The sequence below is a fragment of the Mastigoproctus giganteus genome, chromosome 4, assembly GCF_048544385.1.
Source record: "Mastigoproctus giganteus isolate SK-2022 chromosome 4, ASM4854438v1, whole genome shotgun sequence".
Lineage (NCBI taxonomy): Eukaryota > Metazoa > Arthropoda > Arachnida > Uropygi > Thelyphonidae > Mastigoproctus > Mastigoproctus giganteus.
This window is the reverse complement of record NC_143578.1, coordinates 1,151,989-1,171,623: the sequence shown is the minus strand read 5'-3', so window position 1 is coordinate 1,171,623 and position 19,635 is coordinate 1,151,989. Positions and strand designations below refer to the sequence as shown.

At 42.9% G+C, this 19,635-nt stretch overlaps 1 protein-coding gene across 1 annotated transcript in view; it reads left to right on the top strand.

The window, feature by feature from the left end:
• Positions 1-19,635, top strand: part of LOC150086328 (uncharacterized) — a 193,285-nt gene that overhangs the window by 132,496 nt on the left and 41,154 nt on the right. Inside the window, exons 6-8 of the mRNA XM_090372545.1 lie at positions 16,212-16,418; positions 17,702-17,808; positions 17,973-18,057. Of these exons, the coding sequence (XP_090228671.1) occupies positions 16,212-16,418; positions 17,702-17,808; positions 17,973-18,057 (399 nt within the window). The remainder of the gene's footprint in view (positions 1-16,211; positions 16,419-17,701; positions 17,809-17,972; positions 18,058-19,635) is intronic.

The window sequence follows — 19,635 nt, the reverse complement described above, 5'->3', positions numbered from 1 at the left end:
GGAGAAGAAACGGGCACACATAGATATGGCTAAAGCAAAACTAAAAAAAGGCAAAAGAATTGTCAGCAAAAAAAACCTCGCGCATAAAATGACTGAGGCATCCTTTAAGGAATGGACCGAAGCCACTTTCGGAACACCCCTCAAGGAAAACCAAATTGACAGCGAAGCAAACAATAACAGGATACAAGATGTAATCAAGGGGTTTAAGGAATCTATCAATAGTAATCGGATTGTCACTAACAATGGACATCTAAAGGAAATCAGTATTAGCAGAGACAACTTAAAAAGTGCAATCAACAGCCTCCCAAATAAAGCAACAATTGGGCCAGATAATTTCCCACTATTTATGATCAAAATCTGTAGCTGTTACATCATCGATGTACTACTACACATATTCCAGAGAATTTTGATGGAGGAGAACTTCCCGAAGCTGTGGAAAAGCTATTTTGTAAAACCTATCCCCAAAATAAAAAACCCAAAATCTGCAAAAGACTTCAGACCAATCGCTATCGGATGCTCATTGCAAAAAATCTTTGAAAAAACAATCCTGCACACCATCATCGAGCATTGCTTTAAGCACAGGCCAGAATACCTGCACTCAGTACTTCCGCAGAGATCGACCATCACCAACCTCATGGGGACACTGCTAAGGATCCAGCAAGCACTAAACAGTAAGCAGCAGGTGGACGTAGTCTATTTAGATGTGGCATCCGCGTATGATAACATATCCATCCCAGCTCTCATAGTCATTTTGCGGGACTACTTCCACATTACAGGAAATGCCCTCCATTTATTAAAGAGCACTCTTTGGCGCAGACAAATTGCGGTGACAAACGAAAACATGTGCGCAACGTATGAGGTTGATAAAGGTGTCCCGCAAGGCGGAGTATTGTCTGCCACACTTTTTGCCATAGCCCTCGAACCCTTCTTAGCCCAGAACAAGAAGCACTTCATCACATACGCCGATGATATAAAATTTTTTATTACCTCAGGAGATCAGAAATCAGCTGACTACCACAACCAAGTGGCTAATACTAGAATAAAAGAACTTCAAGAGTATCTAGATTGTATCGGGCTGCAGTTGAACGAAAAAAAGACGGCACAAATGACTTTCACAAATAAAATAAAGCCAAACAAAATGGCAATATTTGTGAACGGCATCCTCGTCCAAAAGGCACAGTCACACATTGATCTTGGTCTCAAGTGGGACGAAGGCCTGACCTTCCGCCCGCACTTCGCATACATCCGTAACAAAACATACGCGGCGCTTTGGGCAACCAGGCAGGAGCTCACCGGTATTAGAGACCCCGGTCTGATGAAGCAATACATCAACAGATGTGTTACTCCTATTCCCCTATACGCGGCACAAATCTGGTCTTCAGCTCCCGAATGCAGTATCAAAGCCTTTCTAGGACTCGAATACTGGCTCTTGAGATGGCTGAACAGAATTTCAGCTAAACCTTTTACCATCTCAAGAGCTATACTATACTCCAATTTAGAGGTCACACCCTGGAGACAAACAATAACGTCAAGGAACATAATGACCCTCGCTCAGCTTTTAACGGGACGACTGGACGCACCGAAAGCCCGAGAGTGGATAAAAATACCCGGCGAAAAACCAAGAAGAGTTGCAGAAAAGAAACCACAACTGAAATCGGCATTTACGCAGTTAGATAGCCTCGGAAGATTCTTTCCAGCAAACACCATCCAGCTATTCAACAACCTAAATATCAATCCTGAAAAGCTCTGCACTTGCAAATCCTACAGAAAGGAAGTTCTCAGAAACTCTTACTTGCAAATACAGATGTAATTAAGGATACAGTTCCAGCACCTTGTTCGGCCAGACACAAGCCACTGGGATTTAGGAAACCCGACCTCATCAAGAAATAGATGTCAGGATTGTCATACCTACACAACTCTAATCCCACAGAAGAAGACGACTGCTGGAAATTTGAACTTTCAATTTTTTTTTTTTTTTTTTTTTTTTTACTGTATCGCAGTCATTCCTGTGGTTACAAATGCCGTACGTTGTTTGGCTGTAAATATTTGTGTTTGTGTAAATACGGTGAAACTATCACTTGTGTCTGTTCAAGCAAAAGGTATGCTTCAATTGTCATGGTATTAAGTTCTTACCAGTTTACGGTAGTAAGTAATTAATAACTGAAATATTCTATATTCCAGATAATTATAAATCAGATATTATGTATTTCATAACTGTAACATATTTGTATGTTTTGTAACATAGTTGTATATGTATGTTCACCCTCTAGCCTGTGGCTGTAACCGGGTGTTCTCATAAGAGAAATAAATTGATGATAATAATAATAATAATAATAATAATCTATGCAGGGTTGGCTTGCGGGTAACGCAGTGCTAGCGACTGTTCGTGGCCTCGGTACGAATGGTTTATTTCAGGAGTCCGGAAATTTTTGAACGTTTTCCCCTTCGGGGCGAGAAGAGCTGTTGCCACCGATGCCACAATGCGTCCATTCCAGCTACGAAGAGCGTTTTCTCTTGGGCCTCCAGAATTGCATCCACTGCAGCAATGACGTCACTGTTAGTCCAGAAATGGATGTCATCCGGGTGCGTTTTCAAACGAGAAGAAGGTGAAAATCTAATGGCGCCACATGTGGTGCGGCCATGGCAACCACACAGAATCGAAAGTGTTTTTGGTTTGAAGGTGCACACGAAGTTGTTATTTGTTATTTGATTTTTTTTTTTAGGAGCATTAGCAACTAAGGCCATATTGCTCCGGGATATGCGGTGGTCATTCCCTGACCTTTCCGCATCTTCCGTATTTGGTGGTGACGGGCTCGAACCCCGGTGTAATCAAGAAGCATGTGCTACGCACTGCTGCTCCTTCCCACCTGGCTACGGAGGCACCTGCACACGAAGTGATATTTGATCATTCTTGGCAACATCTGGAAAAATATCGACTAACATCACACTTTGATCTGAGCCAAAAGGCCTAGAAGCGATAGGAAGGATTTCGACTGTTAGCAAAACCTGAGAACACCCACCATTATTATTATCAGCGCTGTAAACTAGACCGCGGTTCCTTGGGCCGCTTTCACTAGACTTGTTTCCCCCCACTCATTTCCCCTCTGCTTTTAATCTCAGTTTGGTCATCACGCGCAAGCGATCGATACCGTTCAGAGAAGGAACCACCTAACTTCGCGATAACTCCCTTCCACACGTTGCTATCCCGAGTGGGGTGTCCCTTGACAAGATGCGCTGGGTGGGACCCACAAATCCCGAATGAGATTTGTCATCATGAGAATTTCACTTTCATGTAGATTAGTGAGCGACGCAGTGGAAATAATAATTAATTAATTATTATTATTATATATACAAATATAATTTATACATATCGTAATCATACAAAATATACATTTTCTAATTAGCACTGTCTTAATAAATTATACAAATTATAAATAAGATCTTTATTATAAAGTTCATCGGTTCACGCAGTTACCACGACCCTACAATACCCTTCACGGCATCGTGCCAGGGGTTATACATTGTCTAATTAATTATATCATTCATATCATTGCCTTATTTTACATGACAGGCAGAAAGAAAGAGAGCAGAAGCATGATTTGCAATTTTACAAGGAATTAGAGAATGTTCACATCTACACCACTATTTACAGCGAGTTCACAGAAAGACAAGTCCAATATAAACTTAATAGGGGTAAAAACAGTCCCGACCAGTTCATTTTCTTCATTTCCTGCATTCTCTTTTGTTTCCCTCTGTCGGCATCACTCAACATTTATAGGTGTAGATCTTAATGGTGTTAAAAGGAAACATAACAAGAGCAAAAACAGTCCCGACCAGTTCATTCTTCATTCTTCATTTCCTGCATTCTCTTTTTTGTGGGCTTCATCTGTGGGCTTCACTCAACATTTATAAGTGGAGAAATGCATTCTGAAACATTTCAGTCCTGGACCTCTTCTCTGCGCAAAGCTTTTCTGGGTCTGCTTGAAGATCGGTATAGACCTTAATGGTGTTAGAAAGAAAAAACTCCGAAGGCTTTCCAGCTACTGAGTGGAGGCGATGGTGTTCTATTCGCCCACCTTTGCGTCATGCGGGGACGAATCAGCAGGTAGTCAGTTTTCTGTGAGTCGAGTCTCCCGGTCAGCAGTGTTGCAAGCGTGAGAATGTTCTTGGTGACAATAATGTGAGACCAAGGCGTGACATCCAAGTTGGCATATAAAATGGTTCTTGAGATTGTAAATGGCTGCGTAGTGATCCTGTTTAACCATTTCAGCATCCAGTACTCTAAACCGAGGAAAGCCTCGATGGTACCATCTGGGGCAGAAGACCAAATCTGAGATGCGTAGAGAGGGATGGGGATGACACATCTTAAAATATATTGTTTAACAAGGTCAGGGTTCCTGATACCTACTAGTTGTTGTCTGGAGGTCCATAGTGCTGCGTAAGTTTTCTTCTTTACATGTCCGAAATGGCGTGTGAAGTTTAGGTTTTCGTCCCATGATCAAAATGTGTCTGGACTTTTTTGACCACACTGCCATTTACGCGTATTGATAGGTGTTTCTATATTATCTTATTCAGCAGTCACGGGCTTGAACCGCGGTCACTCAAAGCACGTGCATAAATACTTTGAGTGACCGCGGTTCAAGCCCGTGACTGCTGAATACGGTGCTGTTTTTTGTATTCTGTGTATCTTGTAAACTCCTCTAACCGTTTGATTGACCCGGAGTATAAAAAAAATGTATTTATTTATTTATTAGTCAAAACCATTTATGCTGTCTTGTGTTCATTTAGTCGGAGACCCATGCAATTAAGGTATTCTTGCAACTCGCCGATTTTGGAGTTTGCTTCGTTGTTGCGTCGTGAGGATGTAGTAGTATTAGTGGCATGTGATGCAAGAAAGCAAATGTATGAGCTTATGAGCAAAAAAAAAAAAAAAAAAAAAAAAAAGCACACCATTCCCTCCAAATGTCTGTCCAGTTCCTCCTTAAATTTATTCAACCTATCAACCTCCACAACGACAAATGGAAGTCCGTTCCAGCAACCAACCACCCGCCGGCCAAAGGCAAACCTCCGCACATCCATTCCACATCTGTCCCCCCTCAATCTGAATTTATGCCCCCTCAGGTTCGTAATCCGAACAAGTGGAAGGATCCCATCAGAATTCAGCGTGCTCAACCCATTCAAAGCCCCACACACCTCAATCAGACCACCGCGCAGGTGCCCAGTCTCCAGCCACTGCAATTTGCAGAACTTAAGCCTCTCTTGGTAAGAGGATCCCTTCATTCCCCTCACCAATCTTGTTGCCCTTCTCTGTACACGCTCAAGCAAATCCACATCCTTCCTAAAATGAGGCCTCCAGACCTGTACGCAGCACTCAAGGCGTGGCCCGACCATTGCCCCACACACACAGGGACAACCACCTTCTTCTCCCTGTCAGCAAAATTCCTACATATCACCGACAAAACCCCATGACCCGCCCCGGCATCCTGTCTGCACCGCTCAGAGAACCCCACATCTGACTGCACAACCACTCCCAGGTCCCTTTCATTCTCCACCACCTTAAGTGTAGCACCACACAGTTGGTACGTGTCTCCGGGGCTACTTCCAGCCATATGCAGCACTTTGCATTTGTCAAGGCCAAACCTCAATTGCCACCCCCCAGCCCATCCGCCCAATCATCCAGATCCTGCTGCAGCAGCACACTGCCACTACTGTCATTAACAACCCTGCCAACCCTCGCATCATCTGCAAACTCCGACATTAAGCCCGATATACCCTCATCAATATCATTGATAAACACACAAAACAACAGTGGACCCAACACCGAACCTCGTAGGACTCCACCAACTACACGTTGGCACTAATGACATTAAGAGTAGGAGACCGGCGGAATTACTTGACAAGTACAGGTCACTGATGAAAAAAAGCCGTGAATTAGGGTTGAAATTGAAAGTGTCTGCAATTCTGCCCAGACACGATAGGAGGGAGTATATGATGAGAGCCCTGTCAATCAATTCGGCCCTGGAAAGATTGTGCAGGGCTCAAGGGGTAAAATTTTTTTCAGCCTGGTCTGTACTTGTTAACAGGAGAGACTGCTTCTACAGGGATGGGATACACTTAAATAGAAAGGGTGCAAGAATGTTTGCTGATGCTATCGAGGCAATGTTAGGTGGGTCGGAAAACTGCTAGATTGGGGGGATACAAGGACTAATAGATTAACAGTAGCCACTGGCAGAGGTGAAAGTGATTCTTGCACTGCTTCTATTGGAATGAGCCGCAGCCTGGAAAATAAGATGCAGGATATTTCAGAGACTGCTGGGAATCATTGGGGTACAAGTAAACACATGGGTTGTGTTAGGGTAGCTAAGAAAAAGAACAGGTGCATGTATACTTGTGTGTACACCAATGCTAGGAGTTTAGTAAATAAATTTGATGAATTTGAGGTGTTGCTCAAAACATCAAAGGCAGATATTGTGGGGATTTCAGAGACGTGGTGTCACACAGATATAAGAAATGCAGAACTGGAATTTGGGGAGTACAATGTCTACAGAAAGGATAGACAGGATAGGAAGGGAGGAGGGGTTATGCTATTAGTTAAAAAACACATAAAATCCAAGGAAGTGAAGCCAGTGGACATCGCTGGACAGTGCAGTGTCGAGTCAGTTTGGTGTGACATAAGCATTGGGAGATCAAAATTGAGAGTAGGAGTGTGCTATAGGCCTAATGACTCTGATGAGTATAATAAGAAACTGTTCGGAGAAATAGAGTGGGCCAGTAAATCAGAGAGTCTTATAATGGGGGATTTTAATTTCCCAGATATTGACTGGAATTTGGGGGCTGGTCACTCACACAGTAGCAAGGCTTTTGTGGATTTATTGGATGATTGTTTTCTACATCAGCATGTTCGGGAGGCAACTAGAGGGAGTAATACTCTTGATTTGATTATCAGTAGTGATTCTTCATGCATTAAGAATCTGCAGATAAATGAACCACTTGGTGGCAGTGATCACAGTGTGCTGAAGTGGGAGTTACTCAAAGAGGTAACTACCATTAGGGGTAAAGGGAAGGGGTATTGCTTTCGTAAAGGCGACTACAATGGACTGAGACAGTATTTAAATTCTATACAGTGGGATCAACTGATGATATTGCCAACAGCAAATTCAAAATGGGAAGCATTCAAAGAACTTATCGTGGAAGCTACTAGGCTTTACATACCAACTAAGAAATATTGTTCAAGGTTTAGGCCTAAATGGTTGTCAGATGAACTAATGAGGCATATGGCAGAGACGAAAAATGCATGGGATACATACAAATTAACACGTGACACGGACGCCTATGATAGATACAAGTTGATCTGTAACCAAGTTACAAAGGAGGTTAGGCAGGCGAAGGCAGATTACGAGAGATCCTTGGCAAGGGATGCGAAGAAAAACAGCAAAGAGTTCTTTACTTATGTAAACTCTAGAAGGAAGGGGATGAATCAGATTGGTCCACTTGAGATCGATGGGTCAACTGTTGATGACCCTGCTCGGGTAGCTAACAAACTAAATGAATATTTTGCATCGACATTCACACATGAGGAGTTATTCAGCGAGGGGAATGCCAGAGGTGTAATCAACTCTAGCAGTAAGCTAGAGAATCTTGTAATAACTGAGAGCAAAGTGGAGGAGAAATTGTTGAAGATAAACACAAGAAAGGCACCTGGGGTGGATGGGATCTATCCAGTTATATTAAAGGAGGCAGTAAAGGAGGTAAGCAAACCCTTAGCCATAATTATGAGAGCTTCCTTGGACTCAGGGGAGGTACCCATTGACTGGAGATGTGCAAATGTGACCCCACTTCACAAAGGGGGATCAAAGGCTGACACAAGTAATTATAGACCTGTGAGTTTAACTTCTGTTCCCGGAAAATTAATGGAGGCACTGGTGAAAGAAGCACTGCAGGATCATCTAGACAAGACTTCAGTTATAGCTAGGACACAGCATGGTTTTGTTAAGGGGAAGTCTTGCCTGACCAATTTGATTGGATACTATGATGCAGTCACAAAAGAACTGGATGCAGGGAATAACTTTGATATTATATACTTGGATCTTAGAAAGGCTTTTGATACTGTTGCACATGGAAGACTGCTGCACAAATTGGAGCAGTGTGGCATTGGAGGCAAGTTGCTGCTATGGATAAAGGGGTGGTTGAGGGGGAGAAGACAGAGAGTGGTAATCAATGGACACTGCTCATCGTGGACTAATGTTATTAGTGGAGTCCCTCAGGGGTCAGTATTGGGGCCTTTATTGTTTTCTGTATTTATAAATGATATTGATGATGGTATATCAGGCTTAATGTCCAAGTTTGCAGACGATACGAAGGTTGGCAGGGTTGTCAAGGACACTACTGACACTATGCTGCTGCAACAGGATTTGGAAAGGTTGAGCAGATGGGCTTCGAGGTGGCAAATGAAGTTTAACATTGATAAATGTAAAGTACTACATATGGGAAACAGCAACCCCAGAGCAACGTATCAACTGTGTGGTACTACACTGACAGTGGTAGGGAATGAAAGGGACCTGGGGGTGGTGGTGCAGGCAGATATGAAGTTCTCTGAGCAGTGCAGACGAGCTGCAAGAGTAGCTCATGGTGTATTGTCAATGATATATAGGAATTTTTCTAGCAGGGATAAGGAGGTGATTATTCCCTTGTATAAGGCAATGGTCAGGCCACACCTAGAGTACTGTATACAGGCCTGGAGGCCTCATTTCAGGAAGGATGTAGAGCTGCTGGAACGAGTACAGAGAAGGGCAACTAGATTGGTGAATGGGACAAAGGGGTTCTCTTACGAAGAAAGGCTTAAGTTTTGCAAATTACAGTGTCTGGAAACTAGGCACCAGCGGGGTGATCTGATAGAGGTGTACAAAGCCTTGAATGGTTTGAGCATGCTCAATGCTGATGGGATTCTTCCTCTAGCTCAGAAAAATCACCTGAGAGGGCATAAATTCAAATTGAGGAAAGACAGATGTAGGATAGATGTGCGGAAATTTGCCTTTAGCCAGCGGGTGGTTGGTGGGTGGAACAGACTTCCATCCCTTGTCGTGGAAGTTGATAGCCTAAATAAGTTTAAGGCTCAGCTGGACAGGTATTTCGAACGAACAGAGGGGTGAAGTGGAAGTGGTTATTTCTATTTATTTATGTTACTTTTTTTTTTTTTTTTTGGCTGATGCTGCATAAGCTTGCTTTCTTGCATCAAATGCCTCTACTAATGCTAATGCTAATGCTAACACCAGTCCAAGAAGAGCAGCACCCATTGACCACCACCCCCCGCCCTCTCGCACCCAACCATCCCTCCATCCATTGTAGCAACTTACCCTTAATACCATTCTGCTCCAATTTGTTCAATAGTCTTCCATGCGCAACAGTGTCAAAAGCTTTCCTGAAATCCAAATATATGATATCAAAATTATTTTTTGCATCCAGTTCCTTTGTAACCAAATCATAATATCCTATCAAATTTGTCAGACAAGACTTTCCCTTAACAAACCCATGCTGTGTCTGAATTATTGCTGCAGTCTTGTCTAGATGATCCTGCAATGCATCTTTAACCAGTGACTCCATTATTTTACCCGGAACAGAAGTTAAACTAACTGTTCCGTAACCACTCGTGTCACCCTTCGATCCCCCTCTGCGAATTGGGGACACTTCCGCACATCTCTAGTCCGTGGGAACCTCCCCCGAGTCCAAGGATGCTCTCATAACTACGGCTAAGTTCCCGCCTAGTTGCACCGCCGCCTCCTTTAATACAACTGGACAGATCCCATCCACCCCAGGCGCCCCTCCTAGGTTTAACCTCAACAACCTCTCCTCCACCCCGCTCTCAGCCATTACTAGATCATTAAGTATCCTGCTACAATTTGATAACCTTCTGCCATTTTCAAACCTTAATAATTCCTCATGTGTGAATGTAGATGCAAAATACTCATTCAGTTTGTTTGCTATCTGAGCAGGATCATCAACAGTCGAACCATCGATGTCAAGCGGACCAATCAGATTCATCCCCTCCCTTCTAGAGCCCACACAACTAAAGAAATCCCCGCTGCCCTTCTTAGCATCTCCTGGCAAGGATTTCTCGTAGTCCGCCTTCGCCCGCTAAACGTCCTCTGTGACCTGATTACAGATTAACTTATATTATTAACTTATACAGATTAACTTCTGAGCCGCTTGATAATTTATATGCATCCCATGCATTTTTCTTCTCTGTCACGAGTCTCATTAGTTCATTTGACAACCATTTAGGAATAAACCTTGAACAATATTTCTTAATAGGTATGAAACTTTTTGTAGCATCCACGATTAATTCCTTGAATGCTTCCCACTTAGAATTTACTGTTTGTAACATCGTCAGTCGATCCCACTGTACAGAATTTAAAAGCTGTCGGAGACCACTGTACTCACCTTTACGGAAGCAAAAACCCTTTCCTTTACCCCTGATGGTAATTAAATCTTTAAGCAAATCCCACTTCAGCACACCGTGATCACTGCCACCCAGCTGTTCTTCCATCTGCAAATTCCCAATACATGAATGATCACCGCTGACAACCAGAGCAAGAGTGTTACTTTCTCTGGTTGCCTCTCGAACATGCTGCTGCAGAAAACAATCATCCAATAAATCCACAAAAGTCTGACTAGTGTGTGAGTGCCCAACCCACAAGTTCCAGTCAACATCTGGAAAGTCAAAATGTGTTTTGGTCATTCGAGGTGACGAAAAATTTGAAGTCGTCTGCATATACGACAAATTGTTTTTGACTTTGGGTAAGGAAGGGATGCAGTGCTGTTGCAAAGAGAGTAGCAGAGAGGACACCACCTTGTGGGACTCCCCTTTTGACTCGGAAGGTCTCTTTGGAAGTTCCATTTATGGCAGTGATGTGTCTCTCCCTCAGAGAACTCGTTATTATAGCTAATACGTGCCCAGTTATGTAGAAATATTCCTCCAAGATGAGAGTAATAGCCGAGATGGATATACTGTCGAAAGCGGATGCAACGTCTTAGAAGACAATGTCTAATTGCTGTCTGAAGTCAAGGGAGTGTTGGATTCGAAATAGAGTCTCCATGAGATTGGCGTTTGTGGGATGACTGAATGAAGGTACTCCGGTCTATGCCCGAAACAGTGATGGTTGATGGTATTTAAAATGGATTCCTCAAATATTTTTTGAAACGAACATCCAATTGCAATAGGCCTGTAGTCTTTGGCGGATTTAGGATTGCTATTTTTGGGAACAGGTTTAACGAAATACGTATTCCATATCTTCGGAAATGTGGTTTTCACTTAAAATTTTGTGGAAAATGTGAAGGAGGAGATCTATGATGTATACACTGCTGATCTTAATCATGAACAGCGGGAATTTATCAGGCCCAATTGTGGCTTTATTCTTGAGGCTATTCACAGCAGCTTTAATGTCATCTCCAGCGATATTGATTTGAGATAGTTCAGGATAGAACTCTGTCTTCAGTTTGCTGATTGCTTCACGGATTTTATCCTGAAAAAGGCCTCTGAGGTTGGAAAAATTCATATTTTAGTATTAAATCAGCTTACACCAACCATAAGAATAAGTATTTACTGTAACTAAAATATTTATTTACATATTAAAATAAAATAAATATTTACAAAAACTGCTATTATATTAAATATACATGTAAAAACATTAAAACTGTGATAAAATCCTTGAGATAAAATACACTAAAATAAACCGGATTAAAAACGATAAAAATCTCTGGAGCTTTCGGAAGCTTGCGCTCCCTTCCTCAGCAGTAACAAAACTTCCTGCAGCACGTCCATATATATAACAGGCTCACGGTACCTATACACGTGGTGCAGTCGGCGCATGGTCTGAACTGGAAGCGGAAACAGCTCGGGAACGTGTTAAGCAAAACCGTTCATCCGTACTTAGGATAATAGTTTCAAACAGAGGATGCATACGCATACCTCTGTCCCTATTCATAATATTGGGGTCGGATGAACAGATTCGTAGGCTCTCGAGCCATTTACGGTTCCAGAACCCATGCGCTCGATCCATGATAACCGCATCCTCTGGGGAAATCTCATGCTGCTTCTCCCAAAAATGTTCGGCCACAGCAGACTTATTGTAATCAGCGGTTTTTATAGCATTTGCATGCTCCCCCAGACGATCCTTGAGTCGTCGTTTTGTCTCGCCCACATAACACTCCCCACAATCCGGGCATTTTATCCTGTATACTACTCCACTACTCAGGTCCTTTGCTATTGGGTCTTTTACCTGAGACAACACTGTGTGCAACCTCCGCCCGGGAAGCTGCACACAGCGTGTTTTATAACCCAGCAAAACTCTAGCGAGATGCTCAGTAACGCCCGGATAGTAAGGAATGTATGCGGTAGCGACAGGAACAAACGGTTCCTGACGGTTAGACTCTATTCCTCTACTAAATCTGTCTATGATCCTCTGGGGGTATCCGCATTTTCTAAGGTCTGCTGTGACCCGTCTAATTTCACATTCTTTGTCCTCAGAGGTGGTGCAGTGTGACCCTGCTCTATCTAGTAGAGCTTTCACTACACTATTCTTATGCTGTCCAGCTTGTGCTGAACTATAATGGGTGTACTGGCCTCTGCACATAGGTTTTTTAAACACAGAAGTTTTTAGCCTAGGGTCTACCCTAGGTAGGCCCTAGGCTAAAATCGACGGTTGTCCTAAACAAAGAAGACTACCACAAAAAAGCAATGGACCTTTTACAGAACAATAATACATATAAAGTTACTCAGAGAAACCCGTTGGTTGGCCTAGAGCGGCGCGTTAATAAACTGGTACAGGATTGGTTAAAGGCAGAGAAGATTTCCAGGGAGACCTTTTGGTTCTTACATGCTACTGGATGTCAACTCCCGAGGTTTTATGGACTTCCAAAAACTGATAAGACAGAAGTCCCACTCAGACCTATTGTATCATTTATAGGAAGCCCCACATACGCTTTGTCAGGGGTATTTGGCTAAATTGATTTCGCCTATAGTGGGCCAGTCCAACTATGTCATAAAAGACAGTAAAGAATTTGTGAATTTTGTGAAAGAGTTGACTGTAAGTGAAAACGACAGCATGATTTCTTTTGATGTGGTGTCACTATTCACATGCATTCCAATTAAACATGGAATATATTGTGTTAGAAGATCTTTGAGTAATGATGTCTCTTTGGGTAGTAGATCGCCTTTAAACGTAGAGGATATCTGTTCGGGTGTGGAACTTTGTCTGGCCAGCACCACTATGGTGTACCAAGGTGTTATGTACAAACAGGTTCACGGTACAGCCATGGGATCTCCTATTAGCGCCATCGTGGCCAATCTGGCCATGGAGGAGTTAGAGGACAGGGTTTTTAGTGGATGTTAGTTTCCCATAAAGAAATGGAAAAGGTATGTTGATGATACCTTTACCGTGGTCCAGAAGGGGAGAGAGGATGATGCACTCCATTGGCTTAATAGCTTCTCAAAATTTATACAATTTACCTCAGAAGTAGAAACAGGAGGTACCCTTCCTTTCTTGGATGTACTGGTCTCTAGGGTAGGCCCTAGGCTAAAAACTTCTGTGTTTAAAAAACCTATGTGCAGAGGCCAGTACACCCATTATAGTTCAGCACAAGCTGGGCAGCATAAGAATAGTGTAGTGAAAGCTCTACTAGATAGAGCAGGGTCACACTGCACCACCTCTGAGGACAAAGAATGTGAAATTAGACGGGTCACAGCAGACCTTAGAAAATGCGGATACCCCCAGAGGATCATAGACAGATTTAGTAGAGGAATAGAGTCTAACCGTCAGGAACCGTTTGTTCCTGTCGCTACCGCATACATTCCTTACTATCCGGGCGTTACTGAGCATCTCGCTAGAATTTTGCGGGGCTATAAAACACGCTGTGTGCGGCTTTCCGGGCGGAGGTTGCACACAGTGTTGTCTCAGGTAAAAGACCCAATAGCAAAGGACCTGAGTAGTGGAGTAGTATACAGGATAAAATGCCCGGATTGTGGGGAGTGTTATGTGGGCGAGACAAAACGACGGCTCAAGGATCGTCTGGGGGAGCATGCAAATGCTATAAAAACCGCTGATTACAATAAGTCTGCTGTGGCCGAACATTTTTGGGAGAAGCAGCATCAGATTTCCCCAGAGGATGCGGTTATCATGGATCGAGCACATGGGTTCTGGAACCGTAAATGGCTCGAGAGCCTACGAATCTGTTCATCCGACCCCAATATTATGAATAGGGACAGAGGTATGCGTATGCATCCTCTGTTTGAAACTATTATATTAAGTACGGATGAACGGTTTTGCTTAACACGTTCCCGAGCTATTTCCGCTTCCAGTTCAGACCATGCGCCGACTGCACCACGTGTATAGGTACCGTGAGCCTGTTATATATATGGACGTGCTGCAGGAAGTTTTGTTACTGCTGAGGAAGGGAGCGCAAGCTTCCGAAAGCTCCAGAGATTTTTATCGTTTTTAATCCGGTTTATTTTAGTGTATTTTATCTCAAGGATTTTATCACAGTTTTAATGTTTTTACATGTATATTTAATATAATAGCAGTTTTTGTAAATATTTATTTTATTTTAATATGCAAATAAATATTTTAGTTACAGTAAATACTTATTCTTATGGTTGGTGTGAGCTGATTTAATACTAAAATATTCACGGATTTTCTCTGCGTTGGCTTCACTTTCAACTTGATTTTCTGCCAGAGGAGTTCCAAAGGTGGCTTGGGTCCATTCTGAGAAGATGTGCTCGGGCATTATATCCGTACGCCTTTTCTTATTATATATCCTGCTTCCTTTCTTTAAATGTGATCGCACCATGTCATAGTGAGCTTGACGTTTCAATCGAATGAACCGCGCTCTAGCTTCTTTATATCGAATATAGTCAGGTGGGTGTTCAGTTTTTTCCATTTTCTGAAGAGTTTTTGCTTCTTTTTAAAAGCATATTTTACTTGTGGACTAAACCAGGAATTTGCTCGATCGGAGATTTTAATGCGTTTTGATGCCCCCCCCCCCCCGAAGAGCAATAAAGTGAAGTGTATCCGAAAGTGCTTCTAAGGCATCGTCTACGGGGAGCTGGAAGAGATTTTGCCAGTTGAAATTCACGAGCCGTTTCAAAATTAAGTCTGGTTTTATATACTTGGTTGAGAAGACAACATCCGCTTTGTTTAATGTACTGAAGATGCCGTACAACATACCGATCGCGGCATGCTGCATGGGGTCTCACGTGGATGTAAATTTGCAAAATAGCGACATTGAGTAACGCAATATATAATAAAGAAACAGCAATAAAATAAAAATCCGTGATCAGATACCACGTGAGTCAGTTCTCCATCCATCTAGATAAGAGGATGCGGCGTTCACACGTACAGTGGCACGACAGTTTTCCACTGTACACTACTGGGGAGGGAGCAGATCACGTGCTCGCAATAGGATCCTTCTTCTGTACCGCTTGTCACGGGCGAACTCGTTCAGATCCACGTCCTTAACATTTCAGTAGTCACAAATCCCTCGGACACGAGCAGTCTCCCACGGGTCGAACGCAGCTCAGGCAATGCTCACAGTTCGGGAGGGGGAATTCTCCATCGGACCACATCCTAGATGGTGGAGCTGCAGATCTTTCCAGTGAGCATTTTTACTGCGAAAGTTAGGCGTCTCTCTTCCATCTTCATTGTCAACCGTTCCAGCCAAAGAGCCGTGGCTGTCGCTGTGGTTCGCTGCTGTGGAGGTCACTTAAACTTCCACGTGGTCCATTTCAGTAACAAAACTCGCTGCGTGTAGTGGTTTTCGTGCGGTTTTGGTCGCAGAAACACAAATTTCTACTCTGTAGAGGACACGTTGTCTGGATGTATATCTTGGTAGGGCCTCGCTTCGTGACATAAAGAAGGTGCTGTTCTTAAATGCGATAAAGTTAATGACATTTATAAGACACCTCGAAACTTGCACGTGTGGAAGGGTGTTGAACCCGCTGAGTTCGTTTTTATCCGATGGGAAACTTTGCCGCTTTCATGCGAGAAGGGGAGTGAAGCGAATATTTTCGCTACGTGGCAAGAGCTCAATAAGAATGTGTTTTGCTTTCTTTTAGGGACACGAAAGATCACTTTCGCTTGTTTTCAACCAGCTGTAGGAACTTAATCGAATTAAACGAAATGTTGAACTGAGAGAAGATTCCGCTTTCTTTTTCTTTCAAGGGTGTCGGATGGACGCAGCCCAGCGGAAGGAGAGAAGACGACATCGTGTACGACGTACTTCTGTGCCGCAGACCAGTTTTCCCATCGAATTCTGCGGAGGTCAAGACGCAACTGTTCACCCTCCGCAGCTTCCAGACGTTGGAATCGTCGCTCTTCTGCGCCTGCACTGACATAGATGGAACCACCCTGCACGTGGCCAGCTGCGAAGTAAGATTCAAACGTTCATTTATTTATTAATAACGGATTCGTTAATAATTTGTGAGGAACAGTTTTCTGTAATCGCAATAAAATGTGGGAGGGGCGAATCCGTACATTTCCCCTTTAAATAGCTTTCTTTTATCCGAGTGAACATTCTTAAGATCCTACAGAGTAAGGATCCTCAGCTGTAAACTGCTGAGGATCCTTGCTGTGTAGTTCGTAATGCTTAACGATTTCCTTTCTCGTATATCACATGCGCTGTTTAAAATTAAGGGGACGTCCAAGAATAACCAAGGCCTCTGGTGGAAACGTACTTTATTGATAATGGCACCTTCAACGTGATCGGATCTGTTCTGTTCTTTCTTTTATTTGTAAAGGTTATTTGCACTGTCTCTGGTATGATCACTAAGAGTCCAATCTGTCCAGGACACTCTCGGTTAACTCGGCGAATTGTTGCGTAACCACCTCAGTTTGGTCGCTGCTTTACTTTTACCACTTTCAAGTGATAAAACGAAGGGACAGAGATTTTCGGGCCCCCTGTGTACACTGTAAAATAGTGTACGTCGAGGACAAGAAATAATCCAGGGCTGCTGAAAACAAGATGGACGCGTATTCATTCTATTAGCTACAAAGTTTGTAGCGAACTATTTCGGATTATCTTCATTTTCTTTTCCAACAGATAGTTCATCATTGTACACAGAACCAAAGCATAAAGAGGAACCAAAATACTGCGCACACCGCTGTTGTAGGTCGGCACTTTGTTACTCATCTTGAGATCGATGGGCCAATTCATCGACCGAATCATCAACTGAAATCAAAAAGTTCTTAAAAGAATTTCTTGCACGATTTTCCCTTTTGATCCTCCTTGAGAGTGAAAGCGATGTTGAAGGTTTCATCGTATTCGCCACTTTAAGATGGCATTCGCCATCGGGTTACTTTTCTGGAGCAACCAGATGGCGAATCAACCCACGCAGTAACAAACCTAATTCCAAGTTAGAAACTTTGATGACGGTGATAACCCTCTTTTTGTTTTTCTCTGCAGCTCAAACACGCCAGTGCACCGCAGGTTCTGATAGTGATCGAAGTTATTTTTCGGCATTGTGTAAAAAATATTTTGTGAATCCTGTTGTCTCGAAACTTTATAATGGACACGTTGCACAGACAACTTATGTGATCGAGACCCGCTAATACTACGATCCCCGACAAATAGGATGGATGCACGTATTTCATTAAACTCAATAACATTTAGAATTATTAAAAGAATGGCGCTGATGGAGTTTGTCTCGTTGCAGTGGAAACGACTTTTCGAAACTGTGGTGGACGACAGAGGAGAAAGGCGAGTGACCGGAGGAATAGAAGGAACGGTGCTACTCATTTTGCTTGATTCCATGAGACTCAAGTAAGCATTACCTAGCTAGATCCATAATAATGCTGCGCTTCTCTGCAGCGCGTGATCAATGTACTTTAAGCTTCTGTTTGTAATTTGATGGGCATTCACTCTGCAATAGGGTGGAGATTCGTTCCCATTTCCTATTTGATGACTCGAGCGTTTATTCTTCGCAGGTATCGACTGGTAAACTACTCCACTGAATGGTATTCAGGGGATCGATGGAGCTGCCACGATATTCCGAGTTTCATCCAAAATCAGGTGAGTATTGGTCCTTTCAGATGCGAATCCGTATTTTCAACTTACACACGATAGAACCTCTCACCAGCCATTCGATCTTTGTAGGATCCCCGACGAGGGACAATAGTTCGTTCATTAATGTATTTCAAAAGCGACAACAACAAAACTCCAGACTGAATATAAACAGGTGAAAAGAACATAATTTCTTCCGACTCGGTTAGCTCACATAACTTTGCTGAATGATAATACCTAAACAAAGTCCTCGCGGTAGCGTAGCTTTATAATCAGTATCCTCCCAACACTGGGTAGAAAAGATCCCTTCGAATCCTGTCGATGATGTGTGCAACGTTTTGTGGGTTTTTTTCACTCCGTGACAGAGTTAGTCGTTCTCAGGCGAGGTTCAATGTTGAAGCGCATTTTTTTTTTTTTTTTTTATGAAAACCCCAAGCACGAGAGGTATTAGAACCTATAGTACTTAGTACCGTGCTTGGGTTGGAGTTCGAGAAGATGAAAGAAGATATTTGTTGACATTGGACTTGAACTTCTGCAGATTGTAATTTTCAGGAAATACGTATGAAGGAAGGTTGTTCCAGAAAACGGCACATGAATAAATGAGGAAGATGAAAAGTCAGTTCTGTGAGTTTGAAGTTGGACAGTAAATGGATGTTGGCTGGTGGCGGCACGTGTTCCGACTGTTTTCAAAGAGAGAGAGAGAGAGAGAGAGAGAGAGAGGGCGAAAATAATAGAAGCCAATTCAGAAGAACGGTGCCCATGGAAGTATCTGTAGAAGAGGCATGCAGCAGAAACAGTGCGTCTATGAGACAGCGAGTGGAGAGACTCTGTTAGAGATGAATCATTAATTAACCTAACTGCCCTCTTCTGAATGGAATCAAGAAGCCTAAGAGAGGTTTTGGGGGCACCACCCCAGATGTGGGAACAATATTCCATGGCAGGGCGGATTTGCGATTCATACAGAGTGAGCAGCTGTTGGGAAGAAAAGTAACATAGAGAGCGAAAGAGAAAACCAAGTTTTGTAGAAGCAGAGGAAGCAATATTTGTAATGTGCTTGTGCCAAGAGAGATTAGAAGTCAGGGTAATCCCCAAAAGAGATATATCATTTTGCCTAGAAATCGGAGTGTCACTAAAGATAAGCATAGGAGCAGAAGAATCCTTTTTGCCAGACATAAGACAAGACTGAGTTTTAGAAGGGTTGAAATCAACTAAGTTGTCTTTGCCCCACTGCAGAACTACCTGAAGATCGGCACTTAAGGAATTGATAGCAGATTTTCGAGAGGTTAAAACAGATTAAGCAGGACAAGGTTTCTCAAAATGGAATGTGGAATGCAATGTCCTATCACAGGCAAAACTATGGATAGCATTTCCGGTCAATGGAAGAAGGTCATTGATATACAAGAGGAAAACCGTGGAGGGGCGAGAAGAACTGAACCCTGGAGGACACCGGCATTAGTAGAGAAGTTAGAAGACAGGGAGCCATCTACCATCACCCTCAGTGAGCGATCAGAGAGAAAACTGGATAACCAATTACTAAAAACAGTTGGCAAACCATAAGATGGAAGCTTGTTTAGAAGACCTTTATGC